Source organism: Oncorhynchus keta, chromosome 10 (genome assembly GCF_023373465.1).
Source record: "Oncorhynchus keta strain PuntledgeMale-10-30-2019 chromosome 10, Oket_V2, whole genome shotgun sequence".
Classification (NCBI taxonomy): domain Eukaryota; kingdom Metazoa; phylum Chordata; class Actinopteri; order Salmoniformes; family Salmonidae; genus Oncorhynchus; species Oncorhynchus keta.
Window position 1 is genome coordinate 34205101 of NC_068430.1, and position 21841 is coordinate 34226941.

Genomic DNA, 21841 nt, shown 5'->3' on the forward strand with positions numbered 1-21841 from the left:
CTAATCAAAGTACAACTGGAAAAGCAAACACAAGTGATGTGCAAAGCTCAGCTGCTCAGACTTAATTACTTTTATTCTCAGGGTAGTGTTCCGAGAGTAGACTCTGAGTGCCAAATTTCCTGTATAATGGCACCCTATTTCCGATATAATGTACTAACTTTGACCAGAGTAGTGGTTAAAAGTAGTGCAGCAGAAAGGGAATAGGGTGACATTTCATAGGCAAAGGCTGTGAAATACCGTAGTTGATTACGATGGAATATGCCATCCCTGGTATGTGCAATTTCAGTAATTAGCCCTAGCATTTCATACAGCTGAGATAATGATTGAAAATCACTTGAAAAATCAGGAAACAAAAGAGCAGTAATCATATTGTGTGGAGAGAGTGGATGGAACACATTGGGGATTTTTGTTTTTCCAAGCATTCTCAGAGCATGTAATCTTGAACACTGGTTTGAAAACAGATGCAGAAGTTAAAAAATGAAATAATCATAATGGAAACAGAGAGAGACAAAGAGTAAGAACAAGGGAAGATGATCTGCCAGAAAGCTATTTTTTCTCAAAGGTGTTAATGGAGACATGACCTAAAGTATTGTCTATTTATTCTCACAGTTTGACACATTGATGGCAACACACACAATACATAACGTGTCAAATGTAATACCCACGGACACGGATAAGACAGAATACTGTGAACAAACGCACACACATTACGGCACACATTAAAATACCTGCAACAGAACAGGGAGATAGAATACCTCGGTCTTCATTAACAACCAGATGCATTTACGGCCCTTCCCTATGCAAACACTGGCTCACACACACGCACACGTAGTGTTAAAGTGAATTATTACCCCTATGTAGACAGGTCAGCTTCCATTTGGACAAAATTCAACACAGGCCTTAGATAACACTCATTCCTTATGGGACAGTTGCAGCTGCTTGTTACAATCTTATTTTAACTGTCTTATGTTTTTATCTCCTTTCAACTAAACTAACTGCAATCCCATTATATTTTGATAGCCACATAATAATGACAATTTTAAAATGATGTTGGTATTACTGTAGTGTTCACCTTGAGATGTTCTAAAAGTACTTGTTACATTTGGACAGGAAAATTGTCCAATTCACACACTTATCTAGAGAACATCCCTGGTCATCCCTACTGCCTCTGATCTGGCACTAATCACAAATGCTTTGTTTGTAAATTATGTCTGACTGTTGGAGTGTGTCCCTGGCTACCTGTAAATATTATTTTTCTTTAACTAGAAAACTGAGCCGTCTGCTTTGCTTAATGTAAGGAATTTGAAATTATTTATATTTTTACTTTTGATACTTAAGTACATTTAACACTAAGTGTCTTTCACATTTAATTGAGTAATTTTCTATTGCGGTATCTTTACTTTTACTCAAGTATGACAAAGTATGAAAATACTTTTCCCACCACTGCATATATACAAAAGTATGTGGTCACCCCTTCAAATTAGTGGATTTGGCCACACCCATTGCTGACCGGTGTATAAAATTGCACACCGCAATGCAATCTCCATAGACAAACTTTGACAGTAGAATGGCCTTACTGAAGAGCTCAGTGATTTTCAACGTGGCATAGGATGCCACCTTTCCAACACGTCAGTTCATCAAATTTCTGACTTGCTAGAGCTGGTCCGGTCAACTGTAAGTGCTGTTATTGTGAAGTGGAAACATCTAAGAGCAACAACAGCTCAGCCGCGAAGTGCCCACACAAGCTCACAGAACGGGGCCTCTGAGTGCTGAAGCTTGTAGCGAGTAAAAATAGTATTTCCCCGGTTGCAACATTCACTACCGAGTTTTAACTGCCTCTGGAAGCAACGTCAGCACAATAACTGTTAGTCGGGAGCTTCATGAAATGGGTTTCCATGGCAGAGCAGCCGCACAGAAGCCTAAGATCACCCTGCGCAATGCCAAGCGTCGGCTGGAGTGGTGTAAATCTCGCCGCCATTGGACTCTGGAGTAGTGGAAACGCGTTCTCTGGAGTGATGAATCACACTTCACCATCTGGCAATCCGACCTGCACGAATGCATAGTGCCAACTGTAAAGTTTGGTGGAGGAGGAATAATGGTCTGGGGCTGGTTTTCATGGTTCGTGCTAGGCCCCTTAGGGAAATCTTTACACTACAGCATACAATGGCATTCTATACAATTCTGTGCTTCCAAATTTGTGGCAACAGTTTGGGGAAGGCCGTTTCCTGTTTCAGCATGACAATGCCCCCGTGCACAAAGCAAGGTCCATACAGAACTGGTTTGTCAAGATCGGTGTGGACTGGTCTGCACAAAGCCCTGTTCTCAACCCCATCGAACACCGTTGGGATGAATTGGAACACCAACTGCGAGTCAGGCCAAATTGCCCAGCATCAGTGCCCGACCTCACTAATACTTGTGGCTGAATGGAAGCAAGTCCCCACACCAATGTTCCAACATCTAGTGGAAAGCCTTCTGAGAAGACTGGAGGTTGTTATAGCAGCAAAGGTGGCACCAACTCCATATTAATGCCCATGATTTTAGAATGAGATGTTCGACGAGCACGTGTCCACATACCTTTGGTCATGTAGTGTGTTACACAACATTGTGATTTAAACTTATTATGAAAAGAGAACTAATAATGCAGAATGGGATAGGGGTCTCTCAGGGGAAACACACACGTGCAAACTAATAAACAGCACCGAATTCATAAAAACACATAAACCAATAAACCAAGGTTAGGGAGCTCTCAGAGGTAACTCTCACACAGCACCGAATTAATAAAAACACATAAACCAATAAACCAAGGCATAGGACGTGATTGAAGGTGACGTACATTATTTGATGAGGAGTGTCTTGCATTTATTAAACATGGTTAATTTGTAGAAGAAAAATACATAATTGGTTAAAGAAGAGAGAATTGAAAATAAAGTGATTGGGGAGCTCTCTTAGGAAATGCAGGTGGTTCAGTAATCCTGCGTTAGACTGATTTATCAGTTCAGTAACATGGTTACCTTGATTAGGGTTTGACCGTGGGATGGCAGCTGTGGAAACCATGTGTGGTTAGCATGCCCTCTCATCATGTGTGTGTGCACATTCGTCCATGCGTGTGTGTGCACATTCGTCCATGCGTGTGTGTTTGTGAACAACTTCAGGATGGTATCCTTCGGATATATATTCCTGCGATGGAGAGAAGCTTACTTGTTCATGTTCATATAATTACACCCTGTCACTCTGCCCTAAGGGTAAATGGATTTAATCCCAGGCATAATCCATATTCTGAACAGAGTATAATTAAGTTAGGGAGGGAAGGCAGCAGGGCGGTTATGGATGGCAGTTGTCAGTTGTGGTGAGACCAGTCATCAATGTTGTTGGTGTGTGGAAGTTTTTTTGCTCCCTGTTTATGTCTGACAACCTGGTGACAATGTGGGAAAAAACAGCAGCCTCCTGTCCTCAGGAAACACAATACATGTAGAACTGAGGAAGAGAGTGCACACACACACACTCGCAAAGACAACGTATCATACAGGTTCCCAGACTCACAAAGAAAGGGAACATGTACTTTCTCTCTCCATCTCCAAAGACAATTTACACACACACGCTGTTTAGCGTGTTGGCAACACATCTACCCCGGCAGAAGTCATTCAGGTATTATTTCCAGCCGCCTCTAAAGTAATAAAACTCTTGTCAAACACTAATGCGCTTAGTGACTGTTACATAAATATACAATTGAAAGACTTAGCCTTTGCAGTGAGAATGGAAATGCAACACGGCACTGTATCATGCAGGTAGTCTATCAACATACTTTAGGTAGTTGGCAGCCCTTTTAGGCATTATCATCCAACAATGCACTGATAAGTAACATTGAACAATATGTCTTGTTCAAAACATAATTAGGAAAAAGTTAGTCTCAGTTCCCAATGACTCATAAGTAATTACAAATGTTTTCACAGAACCCCCCCCCGTTGTCCAAGATATCTGCCACATATAGAGACAGAGACATCAGAACCAGAAGCATAGACACATACACCCACAAGACGCACCCCTCCCCCCCACGCACACACAAACCTTTATGTGAAGTGTGATAAAGATGATAAAAGGTTATCTCAACAGACATACAGTCACAAGGCTTTAGAATGGTTAGCTGCACCATTGTTCTCAATGCGAGGAAAGTTGGGTGCACACTGGAGAGACTCATGCTGCCACAGTCAATGAATGTAGGGAGGGGAGGTTCAATCAACTGCCCTCAATGGTCTGATCAAAAGTGGTTCCTTCCATCTCAAGACTGCAGAAGGCTAGAGTCATTACTGCTCCCACCATTCAATCATTTGCCTGGAAATGTCAGGGCCATGCACTCATCTATTGACACCCTTTCACTTCTTTGACACAAATCCGAATAAACATCGATGAAAAGATTGAAATATTGATTTCATCAAGCTGAGATCGTTTCTTATTTTTTTTAAACGGTGCCCTCAAACCCACACTACCTCTCCCTCTTATCTGAACACAATAAGAGAACAGAATTCAATAATTTTCTAGCAGCATTCTTAACCAACTCATTTTGAGACCGCAAATATATGCAGTGAGCTCTATTGTACCTGTAAGGATCTATATTGACCCCATCAATCATGTTTATTCATCATCCACTGACCTCAACATAATTAGAATGATGTCTGGGTACAAAATACTTTTACTCAGAGGTATGATATTTACTGAGAGGATAATACAGGTTGCATAAAAAGTCATTTAGGTTGACAGCATCTGTTCAAAAAATGGGCACTAATTTAAATGTGTAATTTAACTATGTCTCTTGACACATCCAGATATTGAAGATAGAGTGTACTGTAAATGCAATGGCTTGGGACTGATGGAATGCAGTAAACAACAGCATTACCAGTGCAATTGAAAAAAAATGTAATGGGTCTGGAAAATCGTATTGCAATTTTCACTTCTGTAATTCTCGAGTTAACTGTTAGTTATTCAAACAGTAACCTACCATTGTGGTAAAAGGTCATGAGCATTGCTAATTGCTGTGTTTGTAATCAAATCCCATGCACCTGTTACTAAGTATGATGAGAGAGAGAGAGCGAGAGGGAGGGAGAGTGGGAGAGAGAGTAGCTGGTCAAACCCCGATTGGCAAATGTGTGCTCTCCTGTTCCTATAATAATTGGGCAGATATTAGGAGAGAGATCGTGGTGGAATTTTGATAGGCAGTGGACATTTCATTGTCCTTGTAGAACATAGGGGGGCTACACGGAGGAAGCATCAGGTCCTCTGTCATCAACATAAGATTGAACAAATATCAATAAGGTAAGAATTTTTTTCATTAACATATATTCTTGAGAAAAAAAACTTTTACTTTAAGTAATTATCTTTTTAAAGTTTTGTATTTCTTTTTACATGTCAAAAAGAGTCAAATTCATGTCTTGTCAAAACATAGACATTCCTTCTAGACCTTTTTGTTAGTCTACAAGTAACTGTCACTAAGCTATAGCCTATATATGCCCATGCATTAAATATGTCTAAATGAGTGAGCAGGCAGTGTACGCAATAAACGTTCTAGAGCACGGCAGTACACTATATACATAATACTGTATGTATATGACTAAAAGTAAGATATGCCTACATTGCATTTATTGTTCAGGTCTTGTGTTGCCAAACGTCAATAAATGTGCTCTGATATTTAGTGAATACTGTGATCTGATAGCATCCAGTGATGTGTTTTTTTTTCTCTCAGTATTTATTTGTGCAATATAATTTGGGGGCTTGGAAAATTGCCAGGCCTGCTAACCATCTGGCTCACCGCATCCCAATTACTCTGAACCCATTTACTTTCTATCTCTCTTTGATTTTTATTTTGTTTATACCTTCCGGAAACCTGCCTCACCCACTGTGATACGGAATCGCTATCACCTTTAATTTTTATTTTATTTTTATGACACACTCAAGAACCTCCAGACGCTAACCAGCTAACTAGCTACAAGCTATTTAGTCATTGTTAGTTTTTTTTTTAATTTTTTTTTTTAAACCTGGATAACACTCGCCAGCCCAGCTTCCCTGCCCATCCACCGCTGCCCCCTGGACACTGATCTCTTGGCTACATAGCTGACGCACGCTGGACTGTCCATTAATCACGGTACTCCATTCTGCTTTTTTGTTTTATCTGTCGGCCCAGTTGCCTAGTCAACGCCATTTTACCTGCTGTTTGTTGTGCTAGCTGATTAGCCTCGCCTACTGTTTTTAGCTAGCTTTCCCAATTCAACACCTGTGATTACTGTATGCCTCGCTGTATGTCTCTCCCAAATGTCAATATGCCTTGTATACTGTTGTTCAGGTTAGTTATCATTGTTTTAGTTCACAATGGAGCCCCTAGATCCACTCTGCATACCCCTGTTACCTCCTTTGTCCCACCCCCACACATGCGGTGACCTCACCCATTACAACCAGCATGTCCAGAGATACAACCTCTCTCATCATCACCCAGTGCCTGGGCTTACCTCCGCTGTACCCGCACCCCACCATACCCCTGTCTGCGCATTATGCCCTGAATATATTCTACCATGCCCAGAAACCTGCTCCTCTTATCCTCTGCCCCCAACGCTCTAGGCGACCAGTTTTGATAGCCTTTAGCCGCACCCTCATACTACACCTTCTCTGTTCAGCGGGTGATGTGGAGGTAAACCCAGGCCCTGCATGTCCCCAGGTACCCTCATTTGTTGACTTCTGTGATCGAAAAAGTCTTGGTTTTATGCATGTCAACATCAGAAGCCTCCTCCCTAAGTTTGTTTTACTCACTGCTTTAGCACACTCTGCTCACCCTGATGTCCTTGCCGTGTCTGAATCCTGGCTCAGGAAGGCCACCAAAAATTCAGAGATTTCCATACCCAACTATAACATCTTCCGTCAAGATAGAACTGCCAAAGGGGGCGGAGTCGCAGTCTACTGCAGAGATAGCCTGCAAAGTAATGTCATACTTTCCAGGTCCATACCCAAACAGTTTGAACTACTAATTTTGAAAATTACTCTCTCCAGAAACAAGTCTTTCACTGTTGCCGCCTGCTACCGACCCCCGTCAGCTCCCAGCTGTGCCCTGGACACCATTTGTGAATTGATCGCCCCCCATCTAGCTTCAGAGTTTGTTCTGTTAGGTGACCTAAACTGGGATATGCTTAACACCCCGGCAGTCCTACAATCTAAGCTAGATGCCCTCAATCTCACACAAATCATCAAGGAACCCACCAGGTACAACCCTAACTCTGTAAACAAGGGCACCCTCATAGACGTCATCCTGACCAACTGGCCCTCCAAATATACCTCCGCTGTCTTCAACCAGGATCTCAGCGATCACTGCCTCATCGCCTGTATCCGCCACGGGGCCGCAGTCAAACGACCACCCCTCATCACTGTCAAACGCTCCCTAAAACACTTCTGTGAGCAGGCCTTTCTAATCGACCTGGCCCGTGTATCCTGGAAGGACATTGACCTCATCCCGTCAGTTGAGGATGCCTGGTCATTCTTTAAAAGTAACTTCCTCACCATTTTGGATAAGCATGCTCCGTTCAAAAAATGCAGAACCAAGAACAGATACAGCCCTTGGTTCACTCCAGACCTGACTGCCCTCGACCAGCACAAAAACATCCTGTGGCGGACTGCAATAGCATCGAATAGCCCCGTGATATGCAACTGTTCAGGAAGTCAGGAACCAATACACGCAGTCAGTCAGGAAAGCTAAGGCCAGCTTCTTCAGGCAGAAGTTTGCATCCTGTAGCTCCAACTCCAAAAAGTTCTGGGACACTGTGAAGTCCATGGAGAACAAGAGCACCTCCTCCCAGCTGCCCACTGCACTGAGGCTAGGAAACACGGTCTCCACCGATAAATCCATGATTATCGAAAACTTCAATAAGCACTTCTCAACGGCTGGCCATGCCTTCCGCCTGGCTACTCCAACCTCGGCCAACAGCTCCGCCCCCCCGTAGTTCCTCACCCAAGCCTCTCCAGGTTCTCCTTTACCCAAATCCAGATAGCAGATGTTCTGAAAGAGCTGCAAAACCTGGACCCGTACAAATCAGCTGGGCTTGACAATCTGGACCCGCTATTTCTGAAACTATCTGCCGCCATTGTCGCAACCCCTATTACCAGCCTGTTCAACCTCTCTTTCATATCGTCTGAGATCCCCAAGGATTGGAAAGCTGCCGCAGTCATCCCCCTCTTCAAAGGGGGAGACACCCTGGACCCAAACTGCTATAGACCTATATCCATCCTGCCCTGCCTATCTAAGGTCTTCGAAAGCCAAGTCAACAAACAGGTCACTGACCATCTCGAATCCCACCGTACCTTCTCCGCTGTGCAATCTGGTTTCCGAGCCGGTCACGGGTGCACCTCAGCCACACTCAAGGTACTAAATGATATCATAACCGCCATCGATAAAAGACAGTACTGTGCAGCCGTCTTCATCGACCTCGCCAAGGCTTTCGACTCTGTCAATCACCAAATTCTTATCGGCAGACTCAACAGCCTCGGTTTTTCGGATGACTGCCTTGCCTGGTTCACCAATTACTTTGCAGACAGAGTTCAGTGTGTCAAATCAGAGGGCATGCTGTCCGGTCCTCTGGCAGTCTCTATGGGGTGCCACAGGGTTCAATTCTCGGGCCGACTCTTTTCTCTGTATATATCAATGATGTTGCTCTTGCTGCGGGCGATTCCCTGATCCACCTCTACGCAGACGACACCATTCTATATACTTTCGGCCCGTCATTGGACACTGTGCTATCAAACCTCCAAACGAGCTTCAATGCCATACAGCACTCCTTCCGTGGCCTCCAACTGCTCTTAAACGCGAGTAAAACCAAATGCATGCTTTTCAACCGATCGCTGCCTGCACCCGCATGCCCGACTAGCATCACCACCCTGGATGGTTCCAACCTTGAATATGTGGACATCTATAAGTACCTAGGTGTCTGGCTAGACTGCAAACTCTCCTTTCAGACTCACATCAAACATCTCCAATCAAAAATCAAATCCAGAGTCGGCTTTCTATTCCGCAACAAAGCCTCCTTCACTCACGCTGCCAAGCTTACCCTAGTAAAACTGACTATCCTACCGATCCTCGACTTCGGCGATGTCATCTACAAAATGGCTTCCAACACTCTACTCAGCAAACTGGATGCAGTCTATCACAGTGCCATCCGTTTTGTCACTAAAGCACCTTATACCACCCACCACTGCGACTTGTATGCTCTAGTCGGCTGGCCCTCACTACATATTCGTCGCCAGACCCACTGGCTCCAGGTCATTTACAAGTCCATGCTAGGTAAAGCTCCGCCTTATCTCAGTTCACTGGTCACGATGGCAACACCCATCCGTAGCACGCGCTCCAGCAGGTGTATCTCACTGATCATCCCTAAAGCCAACACCTCATTTGGCCGCCTTTCGTTCCAGTACTCTGCTGCCTGTGACTGGAACGAATTGCAAAAATCTTTGAAGTTGGAGACTTTTATCTCCTCACCAACTTCAAACATCAGCTATCCGAGCAGCTAACCGATCGCTGCAGTTGTACATAGTCTATAGGTAAATACCTCACCCTTTTTCACCTACCTCATTCCCATACTGTTTTTATACTGTTTTTATTTATTTACTTTTCTGCTCTTTTGCACACCAATATCTCTACCTGTACATGCCCATCTGATCATTTATCACTCCAGTGTTAATCTGCAAAATTGTATTATTCACCTACCTCCTCATGCCTTTTGCACACATTGTATATAGACTGGCCATTTTTTTCTACTGTGTTATTGACTTGCTAATTGTTTACTCCATGTGTAACTCTGTGTTGTCTGTTCACACTGCTATGCTTTATCTTGGCCAGGTCGCAGTTGCAAATGAGAACTTGTTCTCAACTAGCCTACCTGGTTAAATAAAGGTGAAATAAAATAAATAAAAAAAATTAAAAAAAATACTTCCTGTACTTTATCATAAATTCAGCTATTATGTCATGTTGAGAAATAATTGCTAAATATAAGTCTGGATTATTTTTTTTACCATTACTTATTTTAAATGGGTCCGTTTTACAAAATGCATACATTAATACAAAAAATGTCCCAGTACAAATATTTGCCTATTAAAAGATACATTTTACGCATTCTGTTTCTCATGGTTGGCATTTCTCCTACAGTTTACACTGTATTCCACCTGGACAGCATGATGGGAAACAGCTGGGCACTGGCCATATTGACTTTACTGGTTATCCTCATCTCATGTCCAATGGAGTCAGACTGTGAAGAGGAATTCTACAACTCAAAACTGCAGGTACAGACTGCTCTAGTGTCTATATTAAACAAAAATATAAATGCAACAATTTTTACAATTTTACTGAGTTACAGTTCATATGAGGAAATCAGTCAATATAAATGAATTAATTAGGCCCTAATCTATGGATTTCACATGACTGGGAATACATATATGCATCTGTTGGTTACAGACACCTTTGAAAAAAATGGGCCTGAGGATCTCATCACAGTATTTTCATGCATTCAAATTGCCAAACGATAAAATGCAACTTTATGCTTACCTATACCATATACCTATACCATAACCCCACCACCACCATGGGACACTGTTCACAACGTTGACATCAGAAAACCTCTCGCCCACGCGACACCATGCACCAGGTCTGCGGTTGTTCGGCTGATTGGACGTACTGCCAAATACTCTAAAATGACATTGGAGGCGGCTTATGGTAAAGAAATTAACATTAAATTCTCTACCAACAGTTCTGGTGGACCTTCCTGCAGTCAACATACCAATTGCACGCTCCCTCAACTTGAGACATCTGTGGCATTGTGTTGTGTGACAAAACTGCACATTTTAGAGTAGACATTTATTGTGCCTAGCACAAGGTGCACCTGTGTAATGATCATGCTCTTTAATCAGCTTCTTGATATGCCACACCTGTCAGGTGGATGGATTATCTTGGCAAAGGAGAAACATTCACTAACAGGGACGCAAACAAATGTGTACACAACATTTGAGAGAATTTTGCCTTTTGTATTTATGGAACTTTTCAGGAATACTTTAGTTCAGCTCATGAAACCAACACTTTACATATTGCGTTTATATTTGTGTTAAGTATATATATTACATTTCTATGGATAAGTCTGAGGTTTTGCCCTTTCCTCACAGTTGAACTGGTTCATATAGTAGCTGGTCTGTATATTAATCTCACAAAATAATTCTAAATCATTTGAGTTCTTTAATGATACAAACAATCTGATCTCCCAGTTCAGACAAGACTACCTCAGCGGTGATTTAACTCATTCCAAGAGGTACAGCGACATCGACACCTTTGTGGGTCTGATGGGCAGGAGAAGTGCAGGTAAGAGTCTGGGACTCCAGGGTCCAAAGAGAGCCTTTGTATTCTGTCACCGGTAGCGGGTTCTTCCACAGTAAACATGATATGGATGACCGTGTGCCCACCATCTAGAAATGTTATCAACTTTTTTACATTTTATTTGTGCGATAGACAGGTTTATCTAATGCAGCAAGTCTGACTAAAACGTCTGAAAATGAATTAATATGTAGCATTATGCAGTGGTAACATACTGTAATATGTGATAATTCTAGGTGTAAATGCTCTACGGCCACAAACAGTACAATTTTATGCAACGCCTTTTGGTGAAAATTTTACATACAGTGGGGCAAAAAGTATTTAGTTAGCCACCAATTGTGCAAGTTCTCCCACTTATAAGGCATAATTTGCAAATAAATTAATTAAAAATCCTACGTGATTTTCTGGATTTTTTCTCATTTTGTCCGTCATAGTTGAAGTGTACCTATGATGAAAATTACAGGCCTCATCTTAAGTGGGAGAACTTGCACAATTGGCAGCTGACTAAATACTTTTTGCCCCACTGTATGTAATTATGTTTTTAAAGAACCAAAATCTTTTTCTGTAGCAGACATGGATGGCGTCTTTCTCGGCCTCCTGGGTCGCAGGAGCTCCAGGTCAGGTGAGTAACTACCCCCTGGGCAAAACACTGATTCACACAGTTTTACATATAAACAAAAACCTTTAATGTAATTGAATCAACGTAGAAAACTAATTGGATTTTTTTAAGTCATCAACATAAAGTATTTTTTCACCCAACTAGATCCAATGACATGAATTGTTCTGTTGATTTCACATTGAATTCAGGTTAGTTGACTACCAAATGTAAATCAAAAACAGACCTTTAACTGATGTCTGTGCCCAGTGGGTAGCTACTGTACACTACACAGAGTAGTTGCTGGGAAGAGACGGAAAGCAAAACCTGGAGACAGTTTGCCCTCCAGTGAAACTTTGTGGAATTCCCAAATGCCAAAGTAGATGACTATTGAACGCTGGGGAACGTGTTTCATAACTAAGCCTGTTTATCTTGTTGATCTGTGCGTGGTGATAGCCATTCCTGAGCCCTGGGGAGAGGAATACCCACAGCCAAGAGGATGAATTCTCATCAAGAACTGGAGACTGAGGCACGTAAGGACTTTTACATGAAATGACCAAACATTACAAAAACAACACTTAAGTCATCTCAGTGATTGAGACCCATACATGTTAGAGACCATTATGGAGTGAATTGAATATTCATAAATGAATTCTCTAACAGAAAGCCTCCAAGATTGTACCAGTTATCAGCCCTGTGCTGGCTGAAATGTTGTGCTACTGCTTAGTGCTGCTCTGTCATCTTACTAGATCTGACCACAGTTTTGTTCTCCATTTTTTTCTCCTTACCATCTCTCTGCTTAGATTTGCACCCGGTGTGTAGGGTCCTGCTTCGTCTACTACGCCCGATTGTATTCACATCATTCATCCAGAGTTCCTCTAAATAGGATTTACTAAGAAACCGTAGTCTTGCCGTGATGCCACTATGCTTATTTCTCACCACCACGAGAGGATGATTCTGTAAACATACATGTGACATATTGCAAACTAATGTAATGTTAATTCTGTATTTTACAATATGTTACCTAATGTATTACAACCATGTCTAAGTTATACCAGATTAAGGGTCATATACCGTACCAGCCTTTGGTAACCCCTAGAGTACCTCTGTCTGAGATCATTTCACACAGTCAATAAAATCAGCCTCTGATGAGATTAGACATACACAGCTGAGTAAAATTGTGCCTTTGAGAACATACTGCAAAGTACGGTTATGACATACTTTGCCACTGCCAACATAAACAGATACAGTTCTATACACACAGTTCCCTTTTACAGGAATGTGAACTATATAGCAGATTGTAGGATTGGGTTGCTTGTACCAACACACACACCCCAGAAAGAGAAAGCCAGCGGCTTGGTAAAAGGCAGGTGTTTGAGGCAGACTTAACTCTGATCCAAGTGATCTTCAGTTAAGAACAAATTCTTATTTATAATGACAGCCTACTGGGGAACAGTAGGTTAACTGCCTTTTTCAGGGGCAGAATGACAGATTTGACCTTTCGGTTACTGGCTCAACGCTCAAACCACTAAGCTACCCTCCGCCCAATGAATGGTGACATTATACAAGATTGATGCCTTTGTGGTTGAAGGAGTGGAGTAGACCTGCCCCGCACCTTTCACACTGACGCATGTGACTAACGTCATGCACCGTTTCCACCGCATAGAGTACATTCAGACTCGACAGCTCCAGAGCTATTCAAAGTCTAGGACATATGCCAGTTGGGTGACTAAGATCTCCACTGAAGTAAAGAACAGGACTTAGTTAATTGATCAGCGTTGTGAAATGACGGCTCGTAAGGTGAACAGGAAGTAGATCGGACAAGCAAGTGAGGAGGATACTTACAAGTCATTCTTGTTTGAAACGGGTTTAAAATACAGAATAAAATCTTACAGCATACATGCTGACTTGGTTTACTGTTTAAGTTACAATGGAGGCTGCCATGTGACAAATGTCAATACACCTATACAGGCCCTCTGTTTGTGAAAATGGTGTCTGACCAATATACAGCACCACGTACAGGATGTTAAGTTAACACATGTCTATAAAACAGACATCAACCAGTGAAATACAGGGCTATAGACATACAGTGCCGTGCGAAAGTATTCGGCCCCCTTGAACTTTGCGACCTTTTGCCACATTTCAGGCTTCAAACATAAAGATATAAAACTGTATTTTTTGTGAAGAATCAACAACTGGGACACAATCATGAAGTGGAAAAACATTTATTGGATATTTCAAACTTTTTTAACAAATGAAAAATTGGCCCTTTCAGTGCAGCAAACTCTCTCCAGAATTTCAGTGAGGATCTCTGAATGATCCAATGTTGACCTAAATGACTAATGATGATAAATACAATCCACCTGTGTGTAATCAAGTCTCCGTATAAATGCACCTGCACTGTGATAATGTCAGAGGTCCGTTAAAAGCGCAGAGAGCATCATGAAGAACAAGGAACACACCAGGCAGGTCCGAGATACTGTTGTGAAGAAGTTTAAAGCCAGATTTGGATACAAAAAGATTTCCCAAGCTTTAAACATCCCAAGGAGCACTGTGCAAGCGATAATATTGAAATGGAAGGAGTATCAGACAACTGCAAATCTACCAAGACCTGGCCGTCCCTCTAACCTTTCAGCTCATACAAGGAGAAGACTGATCAGAGATGCAGCCAAGAGGCCCATGATCACTCTGGATGAACTGCAGAGATCTACAGCTGAGGTGGGAGCCTCTGTCCATAGGACAACAATCAGTCGTATATTGCACAAATCTGGCCTTTATGGAAGAGTGGCAAGAAGAAAGCCATTTCTTAAAGATATCCATAAAAAGTGTCGTTTTAAAGTTTGCCACAAGCCACCTGGGAGACACAAACATGTGGAAGAAGGTGCTCTGGTCAGATGAAACCAAAATGGAACTTTTTGGCAACAATGCAAAACGTTATGTTTGGCATAAAAGCAACACAGCTCATCACCCTGAACACACCATCCCCACTGTCAAACATGGTGGTGGCAGCATCATGGTTTGGGCCTGCTTTTCTTCAGCAGGGACAGGGAAGATGGTTAAAATTGATGGGAAGATGGAGCCAAATACAGGACCATTCTGGAAGAAAACCTGATGGAGTCTGCAAAAGACCTGAGACTGGGACAGAGATTTGTCTTCAAACAAGACAATGATCCAAAACAAAGCAAAATCTACAATGGAATGGTTCAAAAATAAACATATCCAGGTGTTAGAATGGCCAAGTCAAAGTCCAGACCTGAATCCAATCGAGAATCTGTGGAAAGAACTGAACTGCTTTTCACAAATGCTCTCCATCCAACATCACTGAGCTCGAGCTGTTTTGCAAGGAGGAATGGGGGGAAAAAATCAGTCTCTCGATGTGCAAAACTGATAGAGACATGCGACTTACAGCTGTAATCGCAGCAAAAGGTGGCGCTACAAAGTATTAACTTAAGGGGGCTGAATAATTTTGCACGCCCAATTTCAGTTTTTGATTTGTTAAAAAAGTTTGAAATATCCAATAAATGTCGTTCCACTTCATGATTGTGTCCCACTTGTGGTTGACTCTTCACAAAAAAATAGTTTTATATCTTTGTTTGAATCCTGAAATGTGTCAAAAGGTTGCAAAGTTCAAGGGGGCCGAATACTTTCGCAAGGCACTGTAAGTCCCATTTGAACTGAAGATGAAAAGACAAGACACCCTGTGAGTTTGGTTTGAGGTGATCAATAAGTCACTTTGCTCAAAAAGTATAATATACTGTAAAAACATAAAGAATAAGAATATGGTATCATAATACAATGAAGACTCATAAAAATTAAACCAAATTCAGTCAGCGACATCAGCTAATGACATCACACACACCAAACATCTCCACCCAGTCAATTCCCAGAAAACTCCCCTAAAAACTCTTGAATCATCCTATCCATAACAGATTTAAATAGAACTTGAATCAAACAAATAAACACAATATTATCCAATCAAACAGGGTGCAAAAACTGTTCTCTAGAGATCGGCTAACTGAACATGCACAGGTAGGTTCAAGCGACATGTCCGTCTTGTTTTTAGTCACAGTGCAGTTTCAAAATGTGCAACTAACGTTGCACACAATCATGCATCACAAGGCACAAGCTACTGGGGCTGATTGAGAGAGAGTCTCCCAGGTTTAAAGTGACCCTCTCTCTCGTTACCACTCTTCAACAGTATGTCTGAAAGACCTGGTCTTCTTATACAGACAATATTTTATACAGGTATAAATAAAAACAAATCTAAGACCAAGTTTGGTTTTCAACTCCTAGTAGCGTAGGTTGATTAGGGTAGGGGAAGCTGATCCTAAATCCTTTCTGATAATCTAGTCAGCTCAATGTTAAAGCGAGGGCTGTGAGGACTGGTCAAACTGGTTACAGTGGGGAGTAGCAAGATGAACCAGTCCAGTAGGAATCTCCTATAGGAACATTGGCCCAGGACCACTCACCAAGTCATCCTTTAATTATTTGATGATTCCTTATGAGTGGTCCAAGAACTGAGGGAATTAAAACATGGATTAAAACAGGTATTTGAAACAACAATCATGTTAAATATCTTAAAAAATTGAAGGGCTGTTGACATTTCAACATGGAGGCTGTGTGGTAAACACAAGGACAAAAAGAAGGAAAAAAAGGGGATGGTTGTTGCCAGTAACAACCCAACCAACAGCCAGTCACACATTCTTCAACACTGACACAATCCTTCACAACAGCACACTTCTTTGGGAGGCACCACAGTTGAGTCTTTTCACTTCTGTAAAAATGTGTGCAAGTGCATCCATACAGATGCATATGCACACTCAAAAGCAACCATTAACACACCTCACTCTCAGATACACAAGGCTACTACTGCTTGTCATCCTGTGCAGCAGCAGGCGGGTCCTTCTCTGCTGCAGCGGGAGGCATCACTTCCTGTTTCCTGTCTGTCCTGGATGGACTCTCCACCCTCGCCAGTGGCCCCCTCTGGATGGCCGGCTGCTCTTTGGAGTACGAGTGTCCACCCTCTGACCTGTCCCACGCCTCATTCTTGTAGCCCAGGGGGGCTGGGGGCTGGTAGCGGTACCTGTAGCCAAAGGCACGCAGGTGGTAGGCGTAGTACTCCAACAGGTACATGAGAGACGCGTCCACATAGTGGAAAGACACAGACAGGTCCGAGCAGCAATTTGGCCCCTACGGGACAGTACAGAAGACCAGGGTTAGAGCCAGAATGGGGAAAAAGGAAAAGGGAGGGGGTACAGACAGTGAGGGAGGCCCGAGGCTCAGTTTAGCATTACAACAACAAACTGGACAGGGGACAATGATTCATCTAACAGTTTAGTAGTAAAACTAAAATGTAGTAGTCGTATCATGTCAGTAAGTCAAAAACAGGGTGACCGTGCAAGGAGCTAAATTAGAGGGTGTTCAATCAAATGGATCTTTTGACCAATGGATAAAAATAATTGTTAAGATACTACTAAGAAAGGGTCCAAACCTCATGTCTTTATCATAATTCGTTCAACATTTATTGGAGTTTTTACCCTTGTAGAATGGCCAAGTTTAAGGAGACTAAATCCATGTAGGCCAGAGAAGGTCAATTTTTATTTTAAAAACAAAATTAAAATCAGGAAAATAGTACTGCGTCAGCTAGGCTGGATGCTGTGCGATTGAGACAAGACATTCATGTTTTAGTATATGCTTTTCATATTAATGAGAAATTCCTGTTCCCCCTCCCAAAGATTTCTCAGAAAAACAAGCGTCTCTGAATTATTTAAACTATTTCAATGGACAGATTACCTTAGGGCCTAATCTATGGATTCACTACTGGGAATACAGCTATATTTGGAAAGTATTCAGAACCCTTCACATTTTGTTACATTACAGCCTTATTCTAAATAGTCCCCTCCCCCTCTTCAATCTACACACAAAACCTCATAATGACAAAGCAAAAACAGGCATTTAGACATTTTTGCAAATGTATTTATCCTGACTAGCCTCCTAGTCCCTAACTGTTTTTTATGACTTCTTGTGTGTTATAGAGCTACAATATCCGATGGTTCAGACCCATGGAGTTGCTAGACAAATGGCAAGTCCAAATGTTACTGCAAATAAATGCATATTGCCTAATATTGAACAAAATCACATCTAAGCCTCTAACTTACTTATTCAGCCCAACAACAGCCTCCAGGTCCTTACCTCTGAGATGGGGTAGTAGCAGTAGCTCCAGTACCAGAAGCTCTTGGGGAACTTGGCGGTGAGATGCTGCTCAGGGACAAAGGGGTGGAATGTCTCCCTGAGGACGGTGTCTCTTGCGTCCCCGGCCACCACCCCCACCTTCTCCATGCACTGGCCCATGGCCAGGTCCTCCACGTGGGTGGTGTGGGTGCACACCTTGGTCTTAAAGCCATTCACGAACCTCTTAAGGGCCTCTTTGCTCAGCACGTAGCCTGCCCCGCCACTCATGTAGCCCTGCTTGGTGTAGGGCTTAAACCTGCGTCCAAAGTAGATGGGCTCCTCTGGCGTGTGGTTGGCCAGCACCCAGCGCAGGTTGTCCACGACAACATAGGTGTCGTCGTCAGCCTTAAGGAACCAGTCGGCCTCGTCTCCATGGTTCTCCAGGGCGTAGTGGAAGGCCCGGATGGTCTTCCAGTAGAGCTGGTCGCGGCCTTCCTTGGTGCCCAGCCCCACAGTGGGGAAGTCAGGGTCGTCCACAGAGCTCATGAACACCACCACGTTACAGTGGCGGCTCCAGGTGTTCTTTACGTGGCGGGCCTTCTTCTGCAGGTTGTTGGGCCCTGTCATCACCCAGCAAAGGATGCGCACCTTCTTGTACAGCTCGTCTGCCATGTGGCTGTCCTCACCTGGAAGGGGGATGGATGATAAATGCCTTTTTCCCCCCATTTAAAGCGTATTTAGGGATATATGGAAATACCGCCTAAAGGCACAGCATGATCTAATGACCAATTAGGTTACTGTTGCACTCTGTATGAAGATAAATACAGTAGAATGATTTGTCATTTGTCTGCACAAGAAAACTGCTCATGTTTATTCTAAGACAAATGCATAACTACTAACATTGCCCTGGGCTATTGTAAATATGTACATATGTAAAATGGTGTTGAGTCACGATTTTTACATTACCACATTCAGAAGAGTGGTTTCTAGAAGAGTGCACAAACAGAACATATGTCTATACAGTAGTAAAATGTGTAAAGCAACCCATGATGGTCATATTTACTTCTTCAACCCAACCCTAACCCTCTTTGGAACAAAGGTGGCTTCCGTTAACCGATTTACCAGATAACCAGGAACTACGATCCACTTCACAACCTCAACAACCATTAAAGACTGAAGTCTTAACATGCTTAACAGATAAGGATGTGCTAAGCACATAAGGAAGTACATGAGTCATGACTCTTTAGAAATGCATTTATATTTGAGATCTCAACCATAAATGTATGTAACGTTACCGGCTCAGTGGCTCTATTTGAAATCTGTCAAGATTAGAAGATACATACAATCATGACAAGCTTAGTGTTGACCCCTGGCTGTTAAAACTACTCTCTCCTTCTGGCACTGTACCTTTGTGGTGGGGGTGGTTGAGGTTGAAGAGAGCCGACCTCTCCTTCTTCCAATTCTTGCTGTCCTCCTCCAGCTCACGTAACTGAGCCGCTGTCTTCTCCAGGCCATCGGGCTGAGAACGTGTTGAGAAGGTCCTCTCGAACCACACCTGACGTAGGAAGACATAGAGCGTACAGGTCCCCACCAGGAATCCTATGAGGAAGGCAAAGCGCGAGCCCAGCACCTTCATGACGAACTCAAACAATGTGCCTCAAGCTGAGTCCCTATTTCAAGAGTCAAGACAAACAAGAGAGGCAGGGCGGTGTTAACTTTGAGCTGGGTTTCCCAAACGCGGTCCTTTCCCCCCTCCTTCTCCCTCTGGGTGTACATTTTGATTTTTGCCCTAGCACTACACATCTGATTCAAATAATGAACTAATCAAACTTTGATTATTTGAATCAGCTGTGTAATGTTAGGTGCACTTTTGGGAAACCCCCACTGTTTGACAGGCATGTACAAATGAATGCCATCCATGCTAGGCACTATGCAAAGAAATGGTTGGGTGATTAGTATATGGTGTGTACATTGGAGTAGAGAGAAATCATCATTAGTTCATTTAGCTGACTACTTTCATTGTAGCTAGATGTATGATAATGTAAACAGCAAGCCAATGCATTTTAGATCTGTGATCTCAAATAAAATACAGCTACGCTAGCTACATAGCTGACCTTGCCACACTTTGTTAACAAACAAAGTGAGGGAGGGTCAGGCTGTTGACTAGTAACAATACGTCTAGCGGAAATGTCAAAGGAGAAATTGGTGGTTAGAGGCCCTTACCGCTAACGTTACTTGAACACCATTGCGGAAAAGTCCCTCTCTTGGGTCCAGTTGAAAAGTGGGGAAACTGTGGCGCGTGTCATGTTAGAGAGCCATCTGCTTACGACTAAAACACAATCTCGTCAAAAACAAATAACGTTACCACTTGGCGTTGAAGGGATGAAAACGGTCTTCTCTTGGAATATTATTTACCTAGCTAACTCTGTGGGTTTGGTAGCTAGCCGCATCCCACATCATCCTTATCAGCTATGGATTAGAAATAGCGAAACGAGACATCAAATCCAACTGTCATTCGAAACCAATACTGATTCTCTAAGAGTATCCGGTGTCTTTCATATTATGTCAAAATAAACTACCTTAGCCACAGGCTCAACTTCGATGTAAAAGCAGTATGATTTTATTGAGGTGTAAAACGCTTCTTTACGGTGGCTGTATTGCACTTACAGGAAACGCCAACATTAGCTTCTAATGCGCAGGCCCACAACACGTATCTGAAGTCATTGATTGCTTAATCCTTTGCCTTGTCTTTCCTTAGTCCCCGCCCTTTAAATACTGTTAAGTTTCTATTGGATCATTGCATGTACACGGAGCAGGCACAACCAATCATTGGGTGGCATCAGAGCACTATTCGGGTGCTAGTGCTGTAGCAAAAAAACAGTAGGCAAATTCGTTTTGCATGGCCCGATGCCCTGGGTGAGTGGAGATTACATTTAAGTACCAGTGGAATTGTTCTCTAAACTGTATAAACTCCACTCAAAACGAACTAGCCCAATGACTAGACAAAGCCATCGATCAGGGCACGATACTTTGCCCAGGCATTGCTGACGCATACCAGATCTTACAACGCCTGGATAAGTATTTTAAGTATCAGCTAATCGCATATGTTATAGCAAATCTGTCAGTCGCTGATGTAGCACGCAACCATAGGTTGATGCATGCAACGTCTGAGCAAGGCGAACGTTGCAGGTTAACTCGTTGCTGCCTCCTCTCAACTGAAGTTTAATGCCGAATGAGGAGCTGCAGGCTGCCATTAGCAACTTTTTGTATTCATTTTACTAGGTAAGTTAGTTAAGAACAAATTCTTTATTTACAATGATGGCCTACCCCGACCAGACCCTAACGACGCTGGGCTAATTGTGCGCTGCCCTATGGGATTCTCAATGTGATACAGATGTGATACAGCCTGGAATCGAACCAGAGTCTGTAGTGATGCATCTAGCACTGAGATGCAGTACCCTAGACTGCCGCGCCACTCGTGAGCTAAATGATCCTTCTGTGTGCCATAACCTCTGTGTGTAAATGTTCAAATAATCGGTTCAAGAACAACCATCTGGTGTATTAGAAGCAGTTATTGGTACCATGATGGTCTTCAAAACATTTTTGTTCACTTAAACAAATGTCATTTTTCTATTCACTACACTGCCTGCACTACGACAGTCGATTTTCTTTATGATAGCTTCCACAAACTACTG

General features: G+C 42.7%; 1 protein-coding gene across 1 annotated transcript; it reads right to left on the reverse strand.

Moving 5' to 3' along the window:
* Positions 1 to 14184: 14184 nt before the first annotated feature.
* Positions 14185 to 20851, reverse strand: c1galt1lb (core 1 synthase, glycoprotein-N-acetylgalactosamine 3-beta-galactosyltransferase 1, like b). Its single transcript, XM_035777768.2, has 4 exons — positions 20370 to 20851; positions 19554 to 19816; positions 18168 to 18832; positions 14185 to 17165 (listed from the first exon to the last, which is right to left on the reverse strand). Exons 2-4 carry the CDS (start codon positions 19780 to 19782, stop codon positions 16842 to 16844), a joined length of 1218 nt encoding a protein of 405 aa, XP_035633661.1. The 5' UTR covers positions 19783 to 19816; positions 20370 to 20851; the 3' UTR covers positions 14185 to 16841.
* Positions 20852 to 21841: the final 990 nt, after the last annotated feature.

Excerpts from the sequence above, each read along its gene's own strand:
- c1galt1lb (XM_035777768.2), bottom strand. The coding sequence starts at position 19,782 with ATGAAGGTGCTGGGCTCGCGCTTTGCCTTCCTCATAGGATTCCTGGTG. Across the intron at positions 18,833-19,553 it reads CAACCACCCCCACCACAAAG|GTGAGGACAGCCACATGGCA; the intron begins GTACAGTGCCAG and ends TCCCCCTTCCAG. Across the intron at positions 17,166-18,167 it reads GCTACTACCCCATCTCAGAG|GGGCCAAATTGCTGCTCGGA; the intron begins GTAAGGACCTGG and ends ACTGTCCCGTAG.